Source organism: Piliocolobus tephrosceles, chromosome 17 (assembly GCF_002776525.5).
Source record: "Piliocolobus tephrosceles isolate RC106 chromosome 17, ASM277652v3, whole genome shotgun sequence".
Classification (NCBI taxonomy): Eukaryota; Metazoa; Chordata; class Mammalia; order Primates; family Cercopithecidae; genus Piliocolobus; species Piliocolobus tephrosceles.
The window spans coordinates 26068375-26086844 of NC_045450.1; the positions used below are offsets into that span (position 1 = coordinate 26068375).

Here is an 18470-nt window from a genome sequence, read left to right on the forward strand (position 1 = left end):
ACCTCTCTGAACTGTGTGCCCTGGAGCTGGCTGTGTAACCTCTCTGAGCTGTGTGCCCCGGAGCTGGCCAGGTAACCTCTCTAAGTTATGTGCCCCAGATCTGGCCATGTGACTTCTGTGAGCTGTGTGCTCTGGAGCTGGCCATGTAACCACTCTGAGCTTCGATTTCATCATCAATGAAACCTCCCAGGGCTGCTGGAGTGGAGCGTGTGCAGCGTGCATTACAGGTGGTCCATCAGCGGGGGATGCGTGCTGCTTCAGGTGGGAACAGGTGACAGACATGTCCAGAGGAATGGCTAAGAGCACAGACCCTGGAACCTTCCAGCAGGCCCAGTGCCAAGTCTTGGCTCCACCTCCTGCCAGCTGCACAGTGGCTAAGATGCTTAACCCCTCGGTGCCTGCTCTCTCATTTGTCATGTGGGGTTGGTAATGGTAATTAATGAGGGCAATTAATGAGGATCAGATGGGCCCATGTTTGGAGAGAGGCTGAAGCAGTGCCTGGCACAGGAGAAATAGTCAGTGAATGGTACTGACTGTTGTTGTTTTAATCAGTGGAGGGGCAGATGGGGAGGGCAGCTGGGCCTGGAGGCCTCAGGGCCCTTCACTCTAGTATGTTCCTTTGCTCACTCATACTTTACTTCATTCATTCTGTGCTCATGTATTGAGCACATACTCAGTTTTGGCACTTACAGCTGCCAGGTTCCGAGCAGTGAGGCCAGCCCTGACTTCCTGGAGCTCATATTGATGGGGAGCGGATGGGGAGGTTGGGAAGGCAAAGGACCAAAGGCAAGCAAGTGAGTCGGGAGACAGTGCTACAAAGGAAGGACAGAGGACAGCAGCCTGAAAGAGAAGGTGTCAGGGAAGCGTTCCTTCAGCGAGGGTGTGCAGCACAGCCTCCCAAGGGACCCCATCGCAGCCAGGACCTGAGAGTTACCTGGAGCCAGCCCTGGAAAGATCTGTGGCTGGGGGAGGGTTTCAGGTGAGGGGACAGTGAGGGCAGTGGGCACTGGGCACAGGCTAAAAGGAGGCGGGGTGATCAGGACAGGCTGGCAGAAAGGGTAGAGATGAGGGTGTCAGGGTTGCAGGTAGGAAGAACCAGCCATGCAGGGCCTAGAAGACCACAGGAGGAAGTTTGGATTTCAATCTAAATGTGAGGAATTTCCAAGAGAGTTGAAACAGGAGAGCGCCATGTTTGGGTTCATGTTTTGGGTTCATGTGTGCAGAAAGGACTGCCCACAGGAGCAAGGGGCTAGAGGAGGAACAGGAAGCCTTTGAAGCAGGGCTCCCTCTCTCTCCACCAACCTTCCCCAGCCCCCGTCCTTGCACCTCTGTTCCCTGTCCCTGAGCTGCCGCCAACTCGTAGCTTCAGTGTTCCCCTGATCCATTGTGCCTTCTCCACGTGTGGTTTTACACTCCCTCCATATTTGTTAGTTGAAAGTTTCCAAGACAGAGACAGTCTGAATCTCTCAGGTCATCTCTTTCTCAGGGCATGGCTTGGGCTGCTCCTGCTTAGCCTGGATGAGGCACCCCCTCCTACCTCAGTTGGCTATGACTGGAGCCCCTCAGAGACCAGGAGCCCCTCAGAGACCAGATCACTTGATGTAAACCCTGCCTGCCGTGGCCGCATGAGCAGGAACCATGAGACCTGTAGCTTCTTGTCAAGAAGGCTGGAAGCAGAACAGTGAGCAGGCTGGGCATGCCAGCTATACTATTATTACCGTCATGAGGAAGACGGGCTGGATTGGTTTGCTCTGGCTCCAAGAAGTGGAGTTAAGTCCAAAGTTTCTCCATTGTAGACAGTCCGTGGAGACAGAGTCTTGGGTCCATGGGATGGAGAGGAAGACAATCTTTCTATCCTAACCCTTTTGGATGGGCTCCTGCTATGCTTAGAGGTAGCCGAGGGTAGGCAGAGTGGTCAAGGCAGCCAAGTCCCCAATGGCCAGTGGCCGGTTCTCAAAAGCTACTCCACCAAGAAAGAGACCACTGTCTTCTCCCAGTCTTGGGGTTTCTCTTGTAGAGCAGTGCCAACCAGGAGAGATCAGCAGGGCCACACGGTCACCTTGTGTATTCACATTGGTCAGCTGGGGACACCGTGGTGGGATGCAGTGGTCCCAGTGCACAGTGAGCGCCTGCAGTCGCAGCCTTATTCACAGTACGCATAGCCCCCTTGCTTCCCCATTCACCCTCTATACTCTCCCCCGGCTTCCTGGCTGTCTTGCTGGATTTTTTTTTTCTTTTCTTCTTCTTCTTCTTTTTTTTTTTTTTAGACAGGTTCTTGCTATGTAGCCCACACTGGTCTTGAACTCCCAGGCTCGTGCAATCCACCCACCTTGACCTCCCAAAGTGCTGGGATTACAGGCGTGAACCACTGCACCCAGCCCTGAAACTCTCTTGAATCACATACCCTGTTTCTACTGACCAAGCCCAATCCATTCACTGCCTCCAGGAGAACAGGTTTCTCTTCTTATGATCTCACCCAACAATAAGAAAGCACATTGGGGTAGAGCTGCCCTGACAGGAGGGGCTGCGTCAGGTGCACTGGCCTCCAGATCCTTTGGTCAGAAGGTTATCGAGTCATCCCAGCACTGCCTGTTGGCTAAGAAGCTGATGACCTCCACCTGTAAAAACGCTTGCCAAACCCCTCCGATTCCTGGGGGTTTGGGGAAGATCATGGTGATGGCTGTGTTGGGCTCCCGAGCTGCCTCCTTCCCTGTGGAATGGGCTGGTGGTGATATATGGCCTCTTGTTCATACCGTCCTTTTCCCCCCACCACTTCTGGGCCTTAGATCTTTCTGCTGCTATCTGTGGATTAAGATTTATGGCTTCCTCAGCCTTGTAATACTTGGGTGGACAGCGGCCTAATCAACAGAGCCGTCGTTTACCAAAATGCTGTCAGATTTGATGAACGTCATCGGCTCTTAGCATTAAATTGCTAGTGAAGGGATTGGCCTTCCAGCAATTTACTGTAGGGTGGGCTTTCCTTAAAGGTCTCTAAAGCAAGTTCATTGCAATTGTTAAAGCAGAGGCTTTGCTCTCACTCAGCCACCATATCCTGTGTCCTGTTGTGGCCTGTGCAGCTTCAGCACCTTCAGAAAATCTCACAAGTGAAAATGGGAAGTGTTGGGGGCCCTGTCTCTTGTTATCTTCCTTCTGAGTTCTGAAGCCCCTGCAGTGAGGACAACAAATGAAACAAGCCATAAAGCGTTGGCCTTTCCAGTGACCTTGCACAACACAGACTGTCAGAGTGGGGAGCACTGCTATTTCTAACAGATCAGACAAACCGGGGATGAACACATCAAGTCAGCCGGACCTCCCCACCCTAGACCTGCCTTTGTCAGTGTTTTAGAGCTCTCCTACCTCTAGAGGGAGCCATTTGCATATTGCACAACCTGCACAACCATGTGGGGCAGCCCCCAGCCTTGCTCTTTTTTTCTACTTGACAGTAAGCTTTAATGCACACCTTTTAGAACACTTTGCAAAGAGGGGTGGCAGATATGAACAAATAACTCTGGGCATGAACTGGGCTGAGTGTGGTCCGGGTATGAAATAAGCTGGCCTTGGGCTGGTAAAACGGAACATGGATTTTGGAGTGTCAGGGCTTTTAAATCCTCCTCCTGCATATGATTGATACTGCAAGGGTCTACCCAGGTCTGGGTGCTGCAAGTAGGCAGGAAAGAGCAGCCGCTTCGAAACACCCACTCAGGTACAGCAGCGTGCCAAGCGGGGAGCCAGCCAGGTGCACAGTCATCATCCCTTGCAAGGGCGTGGAGGTGGGAGGCAGGGAGCCATGCACGGCCTGGGGGGCTGGGTTGGAACCTGCCAGCCCAGGCTGCTCACTGGAGGTGAGCCTTCCGTGTGGGCAGGGCTGCTTTCAATCTCCTCCCAGTGGTGGCAGAGGAGCCTCCCTGGGGCTGGGGGCGGGAGAGCAGGCCAGATGGAGGGACTATTTATTCCCCTCTCCAGCACCCACTCAGCATTAGAAACTCTTTCTGGACCACATTAATTTTGTCACATGTTGCTTCATAAACACATTCTCCCATTATGTGTGCTGTGTGACCTCCTTGAGGGCAGGGCATTGGTTTTTAAAATTTTTTTTTTCTTTTTTGTATCTTCCTGTGTTTTCAAAACCTCGTATGCAGTCGGCGCTCAGTAAAAGCTTGCTGATTCAGTGCCTTAATGCCGACTGCAAACCTGGGTCCTGACACCTCCGCGAGGTGAGCAGTGGTGCTAAAGGGAAGACGGGAAAACCGTAGAAGAGAGAGAGGCCAAGTGCGGTGGCTCACGCCTGTAATCCCAGTACTTTGGGGGGCCGAGGCGGGTGGATCACCTGAGGTCAGGAGTTCGATACCAGCTTGGCCAACATGGTGAAACCCTGTCTCTACTAAAAATACAAAAAAATTAGCCGGACATGGTGGTGAATGTCTGTAATCCCAGCTACTCGGGAGGCTGAGGCAGGATAATTGTCTAAACCCGGGAGGCGGAGGTTGCAGTGAGCTGAGATAGCGCCATTGCCCTCCAGCCTGGGCAACAGAGTGAGACTCTGTCTCAAAAAAAAGAAGAGAGACCAGGGCTTTCCTTGAACATTAGAGCTCTCTTTCATGCTTTCAATTCAAATCCAAGGCTAGCAGAGTTGTTCATCCCGATTCTTGTTATCTTAAGTTCAGGCACGTTTGGGTCCAGGAGCTCAAACGATGTAATGGCCTATTCTTCATCTCTCAACTCCCCTGTGGCCCATGTGGTAGCAAGACAAGCCACCAGCAGCTGCCCACTTAGGTTCGGCCGCTGTGCTACCACATCTCTTCCACGCCCCAGAACCAGTCACCCCAATCACTGGGGGTCAGGGGAATCGCATACTCTGATTGGCTAGACCTGGGTCACGTGGTTCATCCACCCCTGGGGAGGGCTCAGTGCCATATGAACCTCTTGGGGCCCGGGCAGGAAGTGGGGAGCAAGACACCATCTCAAAAAGCAAAAATAGGGTGCATTTTACCAAACACAGGGCTTTTACCAAACACAGGGGAGTGTGTGCTGGACAGGCAGAAACAACGGCTTCCACAACAAAGCCCCGTCAATCTCCTGATCTCATGCTATTGGAAATTGAATGTGCGTGCCTATAAATTACCTGGGATCTTGCTCAGATTCACGTTCTGATTCCCAGGGCAAAGGAGGAGCCTGGAATTCTGCATTTCTCACAGATTCCCAGGAGATAACCAGTGCTGCTGGTCCGTGGACCACACTTAGAGTAGCAGGGCCCTAGTCCGGCCCCCCTTTCTCTGGACAAAGGACTAGAAACCCATGGGGAGGCCAGGCAACACCCCAGGCCCTGGCCAGTGCTGGTGAGTCAGGCAGCTATTCAGGCTGGGCCCCGTGCCCCGTGGTCCCTTCTCCTTGCCCCCACTCAAGCCATTTCTTCCCCAGCTAGAAGGCCTCCTAGTATTTGGATGTTAATTGAGTAGTTTCTGGAGAGGAGGGAGGAGCGTTCTGGGACGTATGGTGGAAAATTCAAATCAATGATGAACTTCAAAGCCTTTACAGCTTCATCTCAGTCGAGGCAGGAAGACCTCCAGAAATCTCCGGGCCTGGAAACGGTCGGTGTTGGTTATATGTTCCGAGTAGTGCTTTCCCTCCAAGGGCCCTAGCGTGGAGGCTAACACATGTGCTAAGAGCGAGTTGATGGGGCCTGGGAGGAAGCTGCGCCATATGTGGAGCTGGAGCCCAGGGCAACATGGGACAGATGGTCAAGCCGAGGAGCGGAGAAAGTGGAAACAGCAGGGGGCACTGGGAGTCTGGAGGGGCATCTGCAAGCAACCTGTCTTTTATAGGAAGGCGGGGCCATGCACTTTCCTGCTGCACCTCGCCTCCTCCCTGTTCTCCCAGGGAGAATCCCTAGCTGCTTTTCTTCAGCCCTTTCCACCATCTTTCTAAGATCTTTTCTTCAAATGGTCTGTAACTCAGCCCCTGCCTCCTTTTTTGTGTTAGATATGCTCGGGAAATTCCCCCTCTTTTTTTTTTCTTTTTTTCTTACCTTTTTCTTTTTCTTTTTTTTTTTTTTGAAATCTCGCTCTGTTGCCCAGGCTGGAATGAAGTGGTGTGATCTCGGCTCACCGCACCCCCTGCCTCCTGGGTTCAAGCGATTCTGCTGCCTCAGCCTCCCGAGTAGCTGGGATTACAGATGTGTGCCACCATGCCGGCTAATTTTTTGCATTTTTAGTAGAGACAAGGTTTCGCCATGCTGGCCAGGCTGGTCTCGAACTCCCCGCCTCAGGTAGCCTGTCTACCTCGGCTTCCCGAAGTTCTGGGATTATAGGTGTGAGCCACCGCACCCAGCCAGGGAAATTCTCTAATCCCAGTCCAAAGGCCACTTTAGCTCAGGCTGGACACATTGTTTCTTAATTTTTTTTTTTTTGTAGAGACAAAGTCTCACCATGTTGCCCAGGCTGCTCTCAAAATCCTGTCCTCAAACAATCCTTCTGCCTTGGCCTTCCAAAGAGCTGGGATTAGAGGTGTGAGCCACCACACCCAGCCCAGGTAGGGCACATTTATTCTTCAACATGCCTGCTGGGGGCAGTACAGCATGGTGATTTAGAACAAGGGTTCATCCACAACTATAGCCCTTGGGCCAAATCTAGCCTCAGCCTGTATTTGTAAATAAAGTGTTATTGGAACACAGCCATGCCCATTTCTTTAGTCACTGCCCATGGCTGCTTTTGAGCTGCAGTAGGATTGCTGAGTATCCTAACAGAGACCATACAGCTTGCAAAGTCTAAAATACTCTCTGGCCCTTTATAGGAAGTGTCGGCACATCTTTGGTTCAGTGTCAAGTCTCTGATTAGGTTGTGCAACTTCCTCGCTATGTAGCCTTGGGCAAGTGGCCTACACCCTTGTGACTCAGTTTCCCCCTTGGGTTGCTTTGAGAACTAAATGAGCAACCAGGCACGGTGGCTTATGCCTGTAATCCCAACACTTTGCGAGGCCAAGGCGGGTGGATCACCTGAGGTCAGGAGTTCGAGACCAGCTTGTCCAACTTGGCAAAACCCTGTCTCTACTAAAAATACAAAAATTATCTGGGCCCAGTGGCGGGCATCTGTAGTCCCAGCTACTTGGGAGGCTGAGGCAGGAGAATTGCTTGAACCCAGGAGGCAGAGGTTGCAGTGAGTCAAGATTGCCCCACTGCACTCCAGGCTGGGTAACAGTTAGAGTGAGACTATCTCAAAAAAAAAAAAAAAAAGGAACTAAATGAGTGAATGCACCTGAGTGCTTGGAGTGGCACCCAGTGACATGGCACATAGTGTGAAAGCATTGATGGGGGAGTGGGGCATTGTGAACTTGGATCTGAAAGGAGTTCTGTCTAAACTACTAGAGTCTGGTCGGTCAGTAAGACTCTGACATCATTTTCTTCATCATCTAGATAATCCTTAGGTTTAGTAAACCTGCAGGGAATTGAATATTACAGGGGATGAAGGGTTCTAACTCCAGGGCTTCAAGGGAAGTGCATATCCTAATTACCACCTCCACCATCCCCCTCTTTTTCTTCTTTTTTATTTTTATTTTTTTGCTGCTTCTAGGACAGTTCTAGGAAATTGCTTTTTCTAGGGCCAATTCCTCCCTAGTCCATCTTCCAGAGACATAATCTTTTTTTTTGCAGAGTCTCACTCTGTTGCCCAGGCTGGAGTGCAGTGGCAAGATCTCGGCTCACAGCAACCTCCATCTGCCAGGCTCAAGCGATTCTCCTGCCCCAAGTACCAGGGACTATAGGCACACACCACCACACCTGGCTAATTTTTGTATTTGTGGTAGATACAGGGTTTCACCATGTTGGCCAGGCTGGTCTCGAACTCCTCACCTTAAGTGATCCACCCGCCTCAGCCTCCCAAAGTGCTGGGATTACAGGTGTGAACCACTGTGTCCGGCCAAAGACATAATCTTGATCATGCCTTCCCCAGCCCCTGCTGACTCCAGAACCTTCTCTGATAACAGCCCTAGTGGGCATCTGGCTGGGTGCCACCCCCATTCACAGGCTCCCACAGAGGGCTTCTCTCTCAATTTCCTCCTGCATCATTTTCCTTTTAGTCACTTGTCCTTCTCTGAGCCCTTCTTTGCTCACTTTTTCTTTAGAGACAGGATCTCGCTTTGTCACCCAGGCTGTAGCATAGTGACGTGATCATAGCTCACTGCAGCCTCGAACTCCTGGGCTCAAGTGATCCCCTTGCCTTGGCCTCCCAAGTAGTTGGGACTACGGGCACGTATCACCACACCCGGCTAATTTATCTATTTATTTTGTTAGCGATGGGCTCTCACTATGTTGCCCAGACTGGTTTCAAACTCCGGGACTCAAGGAGTCCTCCCATCTCAGCCTCCCAAAGTGCCGGGATTACAGGCATGAGTCACCTTGCCCAGCCCCTAATTACCCTTGAGTACCCCTTATGTGAGTCTTAGAGTTCATGCACATACTCTGTGTCCTGTTCTATCTTTCAGTAATAGGGCCAGGACAGAGCGAAGTAAGTAAGGCACCTGGAGCAGAATATTAAAGGAGGCCTCATGCTCGGATTTGTGCATGGGCGGGTCGGTGCCTGAGAGTGAGACCCCCTTCAATATCACACCCTGAGCACCTTGCTTCCCTCAAGCCAGCCCCGGCCCTGCTTACCGAGTCCAACACAATCAGCTTTACCTCCAGCCTCAGAGCAGGTGGCAGTTTCTCTGGTTGGCTGGCTTTTGGGGGCTATGCCAAATGAAACATACACCTGAGAGGCAGTCTGGTGACCTGTGCAGAGTTGATGCCATGTAAATAGGTGCAGCCCTGAGGTGCTGCATGCCAAAGCCCCAGCCAAGGGCTCACCTGCGTCACTGCATGTCATCTTTGTGGCAACCCTCTAATGAAGATTCATGAGTGCCGTCTTAACAGATTTGGAAACCGGTGCTCAGGGAGGCTAGGTGACTTGCTCAAGGTCACACAGGGAGTAAGCATCAGAGTTCCAGGAATTGCATAGCCTGCCTGAGTCTAGAACCCAGGCCCTTCACCACACAGGAGCCACAGTAACAGAAACACAAAAGTAACAAGTGGCCAGCGTAGGTTAGCAAGTGGGATGGAGTTGAGCTGCTTGCAGCAGAAACTAGAATGCTGCAGCTTAGAGACCACAGCTGCTGTTTTCCTCACTTGTGAACAATGCATTTGGAGGCAGGCTGGTGGCATGGGTGGGTGATGCCACCAGGAACCCAGCTCCTCTGTTGCACTGGGCCTTCTTTGGTGTGTGGCTTTCTTCCTCATTCTCACGAGATGACTGCTTGTGTTCCCAAACATCCCATCCACATTCCAGTCAGGAAGAAGGGTAGAAGGGTAAAGGGCAGAAGTCCTGTCTGCACTGAGTCTCTACTGATTACCAGGAAGACAGAGTTTTCTCTGAAGCTCTGCCTTGTAGACTTCTAACCACTAGCATTGCCACACCTGGATCTCATGGCCATCCCTAGCTGCAAAGGCCCCCAGCAATGTGACCATCTTAGTGGGGCACAGGGCCACCTCAGTAGAGTCAGGCAACCGACAGATACTGGGTAGGCAGAGAGCATTGTCCCCAAAGCTAGTTAGGGTTTGGATACATGGAAAAGATTTGGGAGGATGGCATTCAGATTGGGAGAACAGCATGAGCAGAGGCACAAAGGTGGGAGAGTTTAGGGTACAAGAGAGGGCCAAGACTGTCACAAATACCTTTATTCATCTTCACACTGGTTTAAGCAAAAAAGGAGAATGTTTCAGTGGGGCTTGCTTCAGGTGCAGCTGGATCCAGGGGTTCTAAAACCCATCAAGACTCTGCTTCAGCCTCTCAGCTCTCTTTGCTCTTTATTAGGGATAGGATGGTCCCCAGCAGCTCCTGATACACTTCCCTCTAACTTCACATCCCACAGGAAGAGAGCACCTCTTTCCCATGGCTCTAACAGGAATCCAGGGCTGTTCTCATTGCTGCCTTAGGTCTGTTTCTATCCCTGAACTGGCTGGCCATAGTGTGTTGTGAGGGTGGAATGGGCAGGTTGACCAGGCCTGCCTCAAATCCCCACCACGGGGCCACATGTGGACTGAGAGTTGGGAGGAAATTGGGTCCCAGAGGAAAACAAGGGAGGTGTTTCCCGAAGGACACAGCCTGGAAGCTGGACTGATGGAGCTGCAGATCCAAAAGCCTCAGAAGCCCTTTTGTTTGGCCTAATTATCAGGTGTGTGGTTGTCTATGCAGCAACCAGGGCAGGAAGGTGGGCTGTGGCCACATTGTAGGGAACCTTGCATGCCAGGTATATCAGTTAAGGTACAGGTTTGGCTGCTCCAGCAGGGAGACACAAATACCAGTGGCTTGAACAGCATGAAAGCTGTTGTCTCTGATACAACACTGCTTAGATGGGAGCACTCGCCCTGCTCCATGCGGTCACGGAGGAACCCCTGTTACTCTGACCATCCTCCAAATGTTGCTTTCCTTTCCCCAGCACCAGTCAGCTCACTCCCACCTCCCCATTGCAGATGGCAGGAGAAGCTGCAGGGCCTGGGGAGGCTGGTCCCTGCCCTTTAAGGAGACACCTGGAAGATGCATTTCACATCCCTTCCTCCCACCCACAGCTCGTGAGTCAGAATGTGTTCACGCGGTTCCTCTTAGCTGCAGGGGAGGCTGGGACTCCATATGCACATCTGGAACTCCAGGCAATAGAAGAACGGGAAAGTGGACGTTGGAGGGAACTCTGTAATCGGCCACGCTGATCGCACAATGAGTTTCCTTCCCAAAGAACGATCCAAGGAATACTAGAAAAAAAAAGGCCCCAGTCTGAAGTGTCCGCAGTCCAGAAAGTTCAGGAAATGTCCCATGCTGTGTTTCATTTTAGGATATCTGCAGTGTGCGTGTGTAGGCCAGGGTTGCCCAAACAAGTCTAATCACAAAGCCCCCACTTTCTTTTATTTAAAGACAGGGTGTCACATTGTCATCCAGGCTAGCGTGCAGTAGTGCGATCTTGGCTCACTGCAGCCTCGAACTGCTGGGCTCAAGTGATCCTCCCACCTCAGCCTCTGGAGTAGCTGGGACTACAGGCACACACCACCAACCTGGCTAATTTTTTTTTTTTTTTTGAAATGGAGTTTTGCTCTTGTTGCCCAGGCTGGAGTGCAATGGCATGATCTCGGCTCACTGCAACCTCTGCCTCCCGGGTTCAAGCGATTCTCCTGCCTCAGCCTCCTGAGTAGCTGGGATTACAGGCATGCGCCACCACACCCGACTAATTTTGTATTTTTAGTAGAGTTGGGGTTTCTCCATCTTGGTCAGGTTGGTCTCAAACTCCTGACCTCAGGTGATCCGCCCACCTCAGCCATCCAAAGTGCTGGGATTACAGGTGTGAGGCACCAGGACCTGCCACCTGGTTAATTTTTTAATTTTTTTGTAGAGATGGGAGTCTCACTATGTTGCCTAGGCTGGGCTCCAACTCTTGGCCTCAAGTGATCCTCCTGCCTCGGCCTTCCAAAATCCTGAGATTACAGGCATGAGCTACCACGCCTTGACCACAAAGCCCTTTTTGAGAAGTTTAGCACCTACTAAAAGTCTCCTGATAAAGAATTTCCAACTGGCTGGGTGTAGTGGCTCATGCCTATAATCTCAGCAGTTGGGGAGGCCGAGGTAAGCGGATCACTTGAGGCCAAGAGTTCCACACCAGCCTGGCCAACGTGGCAAAACCCCATCTCTACTAAAAATACAAAAATTCGCCGCGTGGTGGTGGTTGTCTGTCATTCCACCTACTCAGGAGGCTGAGGCAGGAGAATTAGTTGAACCTGGGAGGTAGAGGTTGCAGGACCAAGATTGCACCATTGCACTCCAGCTTGCACAACAGAGTGAGAAGTAAAAAACAAACAAACAAAAAAACAAACCAGAGAAAAACAGAATTTCCAACCAAAAAGTTATTTTTAAAAATTCTCCTGCACGTTCTTTGGATAGCAGGAAGCAGTAGACTGTTAAGCAAGGTGGCATGGCCATCCAGTGCTGGCCTGGATGAGAAGGAGGTCTGTGGCCCATGCCCATCATGGCACCACTGCTGTGGCACACCACCCTTGGTATCTAAGCCCGTAGATCCCGGTTGCGCCTCTCCAGCGCCAGTCCCTGCCCCGCAGAGGAATAAAGACCTCATTCCACCTTATCTGAGATGGCCTGCATTTTTGTACAGAAGTCTGTGCAGATCAGAACCGAAGCTGGCCCGCGGCTCCACATCGAACCTCCTGTGGACTATTCTGATGATTTTGAGCTGTGTGGGGATGTGACTGTCCAGGCAAACAACACTTCTGAGGATCGTCCGCAGGTAGGGATGACCTTGGCCTTGCACTCAGGGCACCTGAAGAACGGTGAGGCTCGGTGCTGCAGTGGCGTCTCGGGGCACTTTCTGACGTTTATTTATTCTGTCCTTCACTCGCCACTGTGTTCCTTCACTCTTGCGTTCATTTCACACAGTTTGATGAGCAGACCTTGAGCTAGAGGTCAGCATTCAGAGGCACCCAGTGACCAGGGGTCGGTGAGGCCAGGGTCTGACCTCTAAGGGTCACCAGCACATAGTCCCTGTACAGCGAGAGAATGCAGAGGTTGGAGTAGAGCATGGCGTAGACAGAGGAGGGAGAGGATCCCGGAAGGCTTCCTAGAGGGAGTGACTTTTGTCTTGGGTCCTAAAAGCTGGGTAAGAGTTTGAGGGGCAAGTTGGTGAGGGCAGGCAGGACTTGCTGATGCTCAGCCGGTCCACACGTGTATACTTGCACCTGATGACTATTTCGAATACCAGCCCCAGGGCAGCAGGAGCCACACGTTTAAAAGCCTAGAGGCCTACACAGCTTTAGCTTGGAGTCCATGTCGGTTTAGCAGCTTACAAGGTTGACAACAGGACATTTTACTCCCCTTCCTCAGATTGCCATTTCATTCCTGAAATCCTTTGAACTGCAAAAGTATATCCCAGTCCTTCCTTCCACAAGCATTTGTTAAGCACCTCTCACTGACCATCAGGCTCTGTCCTAGGCACCAGAGATTCAGAAATGAACAAAACTGAAGAAGTGCCTATACTTTTTTATTTTTGTATTATTTTTTTAAAGACGGAATTGTGCTCTGTCACCCAGGCTGGAGCGCATTGGTATGATCATAGCTCACTGCAGCCTTGAACTCCTGGGCTCAAGCCATCCTCTCACCCCAGCTTCCTGAGTAGCTGGGATTACAGGCGTGGGCCGCACCCAGTGAGGTGCCTGTTCTTAAGCAACTTATGTTCCAAAGGGGAGACAAACAATGAAGAAAAAAGCGAGGAATAAACGATGAGATCCTTTCAGGTATCAGTAAATTCTCTGAAGAAAACAGAAGAGAAAGATGGGACAGCAAGATACTGTGGGAGAGAAGGCAGTGTTAGCCAGGATAGAGAGTGAAGGAAGGCCTCTTTCCAGCATGACATTTCAGTTGAAACCTGATGGATTAGGAGTGACCTGGGGCCAGGCGCTGTGGCTCACGCCTGTAATCCCAGCACTTTGGGAGGCCAAGGTGGGCAGATCACCTGAGGTCAGGAGTTCAAGACCAGCCTGGCCAACATGTTGAAACCCCATCTCTACTTGTAATACAAAAATTAGCTGGGCGTGGTGGTGTGTGCCTATAATCCCAGCTGCTTGGGAGGCTGAGACAGGAGAATCGCTTGAACCCGGGAGGTGGGAGTTGCAGTGAGCCAAGACTGCACCACTGCATTCCAGCCTGGGCGATAGAGTGAAACTGTGTCTTTAAAAAAAAAAAAAAAAAAAAGGAATGTCTTGGCAAACACCAATGAGAAAGGCATTCCAGATAGAGGAAGCAGCAAGTGCAATAGCTTGAGGCCAGGCTTGTCCAAGGAGCAGGATGCAGGCACAGTGTGAACGAGGGGGATAAAGAACAAAGGAAGATTAGGTGCACTGGGGCAGAACAGACCTGGGCCAGGGTGGAAGTAGGAGTGGATGGTTGGGGTTTACTCCAAGGGCATTATTTTTATAAATAGAATGAGTAGATCATCTCCATAGTTATGTAGAAGCAAAGTTATCCAGAGGTGGTAGGTCAAAGTCAAGTTGCTAAGCCAGACCCTGCCCCGTTTGCCAGAGCGGCGTTTGTTCAACTCTGGGCCCCAGCTGCCGATTCAGTGACGTCACCACAAAGGCAGAGTCTTGCTTCTGCGTGTCACTTTTATGAAGTGAGAAGCACTCTTACAGGAGATGGGAATGCTGTCCAGGAAATGTTCCTCTGATTTTGGTTGCATGCTTGCACTTCCTTATTTTCTGATAAAGGAAAGACAGATAAAGAGCAAGGATCACTTCGTTTCACATCCTGGTTGCAAAAAACCCCAGTATGTTGGAAATTTTTGTTTCCCTAAAACAGAACATAAAAGTCCTTTTCTATGGAACGATCTAATGACTTTGTTTCTCTGCCCAGTCCATTAAAGTGGGGTTAAACAGTAGGCAAAATTGTGGACTTTATTACCTTTAAAACTCAAATCCCAAACAACACAGACAATTTGCTTTTGAACCAAACCACCCCCTGCTCAGGATCAGTCTGTGCAGAATAGCCATCAATTTCTCTTAATTGGGAGGCTGGTTTTTAGCCAAGCACAGTCTGTTACAGTCCCAGCCCCAGATGTGTGTGTGCCCTTCAAACAAGAGGCCGTGGTAGTTTGCCTTTGGTCAAGCATTGGGCACCTCTCATTAAATTAACATACAGCCCTTCCTTTGCGAGCTCTCAAGCTCCCTACAACGCGAGGCAGCAGCATTAAGTCCCATTAGCATCCTTTTGTGCACGTGCTCCGCATAGGCCTTCCTGCTGCTCCGCCAGCACTTAATTTTCTCCACTCTGAGTGCTTGATTATATTTCTCTCTCTTCTTTTTCTCCATCTTGAGGGGGCACTCCATAAGGCTTCACAGTCAATTTCCTCTTGGAGTTATTTTCCTGCAAAGTGAAAGAATAAAATGGCAATGCCAGTTTTCAGCAAAGGCAGAAGCCTTAAGAGATGCAATCTGAACAGGGGAAAAAAAGAGGCACGTGGCTAAGTATGCTCAGCCACCTCACACCGTTTGCAAGCGCAGCCTGAAATGGAGTAAGAGGAAATGCATGTCCGCATATGTACTTTTCATCTGACCTTCACTGTTGAAACACACCAGCCTCTCACCTTTAATCACATCTTCTGTGAACTTCAATTTCATAGCTTCTCTGAGTTTACAGACTGGCTTGCTGAAGACATGTTCTGTTGCCCTCCACCTCCTTGACTTGTACATTGCTTTTAAAAGATGTGAATTACTAGCTGACATTTTAACTAATTAATTTATTTTTTTGAGACATTGTCTCACTCTGTCACCCAGGCTGGAGTGCAGTGGTACGATCTCAGCTCACCGCAACCTCTGCCTCCTAGGTTCAAGCGATTCTCCTGCCTCAGCCTCCCGAGTAGTTGGGATTACAGGTGCTGACCACCACGCCTGGCTAATTTTTGCGTTTTCAGTAGAGATGGGGTTTCACCATGTTGGCCAGACTGGTCTCGAACTCCTGACCTCAGGTGATTTGCCTGCCTCACCTGCCCAAAGTGCTGGGATTACAGGCATGAGCTACCACACCCAGGCAAGGGGTCTACATTCTTATACACCAACAGTGACCAGAGCTGAGAAATGGCTGTCCCCTTACTTAGGTGTGTGTGCTCCAGTGTGCCACCATCCTGGGTACCATTCCAGACACTGAGGATAAGGCAGAAGATAAACAAGTGTAAAATGTGTAAGGAGACAACAGGGCTGATAAGAAAAATAAAATAGGAAGGGGAAAGAGAAAAATAGCCAGGGGCTGCTATTTTATATGGAGGGTGCAGGGGCTCCCCTTGATTAAGTAGAGGTGAGGTCAGAGAAGCAGCCACGGGTCAGTTGCACGGGGCTTGAAGGCAAAAATAAAGATATGGGATTCTCCTTAAGTTTGAGGGGAAACCACCATAGGGTTTGAACTGTTTTACATCTCTGGTGAAAGGAAGACACTGCTTTCCAGAGAGTTCCGCCAAAGTGCCAAGTCTTAGTTATGTTGGCTTTCCTGGGGACATGGCTGTACACTGCAATGGATGATATGTTTGCCATTTCAGTGGTATCGTCTCTGGCCAGGCGCCGTGGTTCACATCTGTAATGCCAGCTCTTTGGGAGGCGAAGGATCGCTTAAGATCAGGGGTTCGAGACCAGCCTGACCAACATGGTGAAACCCTGTCTCTACTAAAAACACAAAAATAAGCAGGCGTGGTGGCACACATCTGTAATCCCAGCTACTCAGGAGGCTGAGACAGGAGAATCACTTGAACCTAGGAGGCAGAAGTTACAGCGAGTCAAGATTGAGCCACAGTATTCCAGCTTGGGGGACAGAGTGAAACTCCATCTCAAAAAAAAAAAAAAAAAAAAAAAAAAAAATTGTCTCTGTTGATGTATCAGGAATGAAGCAAAGTGTGCGTTTAAAAAAATTATGAGGCCGGGCGCGGTGGCTCAAGCCTGTAATCCCAGCACTTTGGGAGGCCGAGACAGGCGGATCACGAGGTCGGGAGATCGAGACCATCCTGCCTAACACAGTGAAACCCTGTCTCTACTAAAAATACAAAAAACTAGCCGGGCGAGGTGGCAGGTGCCTATAGTCCCAGTTACTTGGGAGGCTGAGGCAGGAGAATGGCGTGAACCCGGGAGGCAGAGCTTGCAGTGAGCTGAGATCCGGCCACTGCACTCCAGCCTGGGCGACAAAGCAAGACTCCGTCTCAAAAAAAAAAAAAAAAATTATGGTACTTATTTTCCTGATAATGCATAATTGATATAAAAAATTCAAATCCCACAAGGCTACCGTAAGTGATGATTATGCCACTGCACTCCAGCCTGGGTGACAGAGCAAGATCCTGTCTCTAAAAGGAAAAAAAATCAAATGATACAAAGAAAAGTCCTTTCATAATCCCACTGCCCCAGAGATAATTATTGTGAGTAGATGGGTAGATAACCATCCGAACTAAAAATGGCATATTTCATTATATCCAAGAAGAGAATATTGATCCAGAATATCCCGGACCTGTCTCGTTCCCAGTGAGTGGTGTCTCCCACGTCTAGTTACCTCTGAAGTCTCTGAGAGCATGATAGGTGACAGGAACACAGGGCCACCCTGACGTCTTCTGGAATGCCTTTGAGCATTCTTTCCACTGGGTGGATGGTGGCATGGGGTGAGTCGGGTTTTTTCCCACAATAACAGTTCACTGTCTTAAAGTCATTGTTATTACTGACATTTATAAACGACTAAAGGCCACCATCCTTGGCCAGCCCACCCCAACCCCGCCCCCAGCCAGGCTCCGCAGCACATCCCTTCGGTCTTCCTTCATTCATTCCAGTGATGAGACTTAGGGCAGTTTCAATGCTTGGGGTTACCATAGCAGGAACTTAGGGCGGTTCCTGCTGTTTGGGGTTACCATATAAATGACCTCTGAGTGGGTTCCTTTTTAACATTTTTAGTGGTTATTTTCACATATATAGGATTATACCGTCCATGCTATTTGATTATCCCACTTTTTTTTTTTTTTTTAGACAAAGTCTCGCTCTGCCATCCAGGCTGGAGTACAGTAGTACAATCACAGTTCACTGCAACCTCTACCTCCCAAGTTAAAACAGTCATCCTGTGTCAGCCTCCCAGATAGCTGAAACAACAGGCACTCACCACCAGATCTAGCTAATCGTTGGGGAGTTTTTTGGTAGAGATAGGGTCTCATATCCCACTATGTTGCCCTGGTTGGTCTTGAACTCCTGGGCTCAAGCAATCCAGCCTCCCAAAGTTTCAGTTATTACAGGGCTAAGCCACCATGCCCAGCCCCATTTACTTACTTACTTATTTATTTATTTAAAGACGCAGTCTTGCTCTGTCGCCCTGGCTGGAGTGCAGTGACGAGATCTCAGCTCACTGCATCCTCTGCCTCCTGGATTCAAGCAATTCTCCTGCCTTATCCTCCCATGTAGCTGGGACTATAGGCAGGCGCCACCACACCTGGCTAATTTTTGTATTTTTAGTAGAGATGGGATTTCACCATGTTGGCCAGGCTAGTCTCGAACTCCTGACCTCAGGTGATCAGCCTGCCTCAGCCTCCCAAAGTGCTAGGATTACAGATGTGAGCCACTCTGCCCGGCCTCCCATTTTATAAAAAACTCAACAACATACCTTGGCCATCTTTCTACACTGGTACTCACTCAACTGCCATACAGCTCCATGGTTTAGTACACTGTTTTGGGAGTTGGTGGCCTGAGTTTGGATCCTGGTGTATTGACTGGCTGTGTGCCAGCAATGGTGTTGGTGTAGCAGAAATGAGAGCGATCAGATCCACTTTAGGAGCAAGAGCAGAGGGTGATTCAGTGAGGAGAGGGTTGGGAGGCAGGGAGACCAACAGAAGAACGAGGCCCCAGCACGTCTTCAGGGACAGGAAGTTGCTTTTACCATGCCCAGTTC

The 18470-nt window shown here is 50.2% G+C and overlaps 1 protein-coding gene across 9 annotated transcripts in view; it reads left to right on the forward strand.

Moving 5' to 3' along the window:
• Positions 1-18470, forward strand: part of KIAA0556 (KIAA0556 ortholog) — a 233999-nt gene that overhangs the window by 88591 nt on the left and 126938 nt on the right. For 7 of the 9 annotated variants that reach the window (XR_002726524.1, XM_023192932.1, XM_023192933.1 and 4 more), the window contains one exon: positions 12178-12309. The exons of the other annotated variants lie outside the window; for them this stretch is intronic. Coding sequence is in view for 5 of the 7 variants with exons in the window: in XM_023192932.1 (XP_023048700.1) it covers positions 12178-12309 (132 nt within the window). In the remaining 2 variants the exon portion in view is untranslated. The remainder of the gene's footprint in view (positions 1-12177; positions 12310-18470) is intronic. 9 annotated transcript variants of the gene reach the window in all.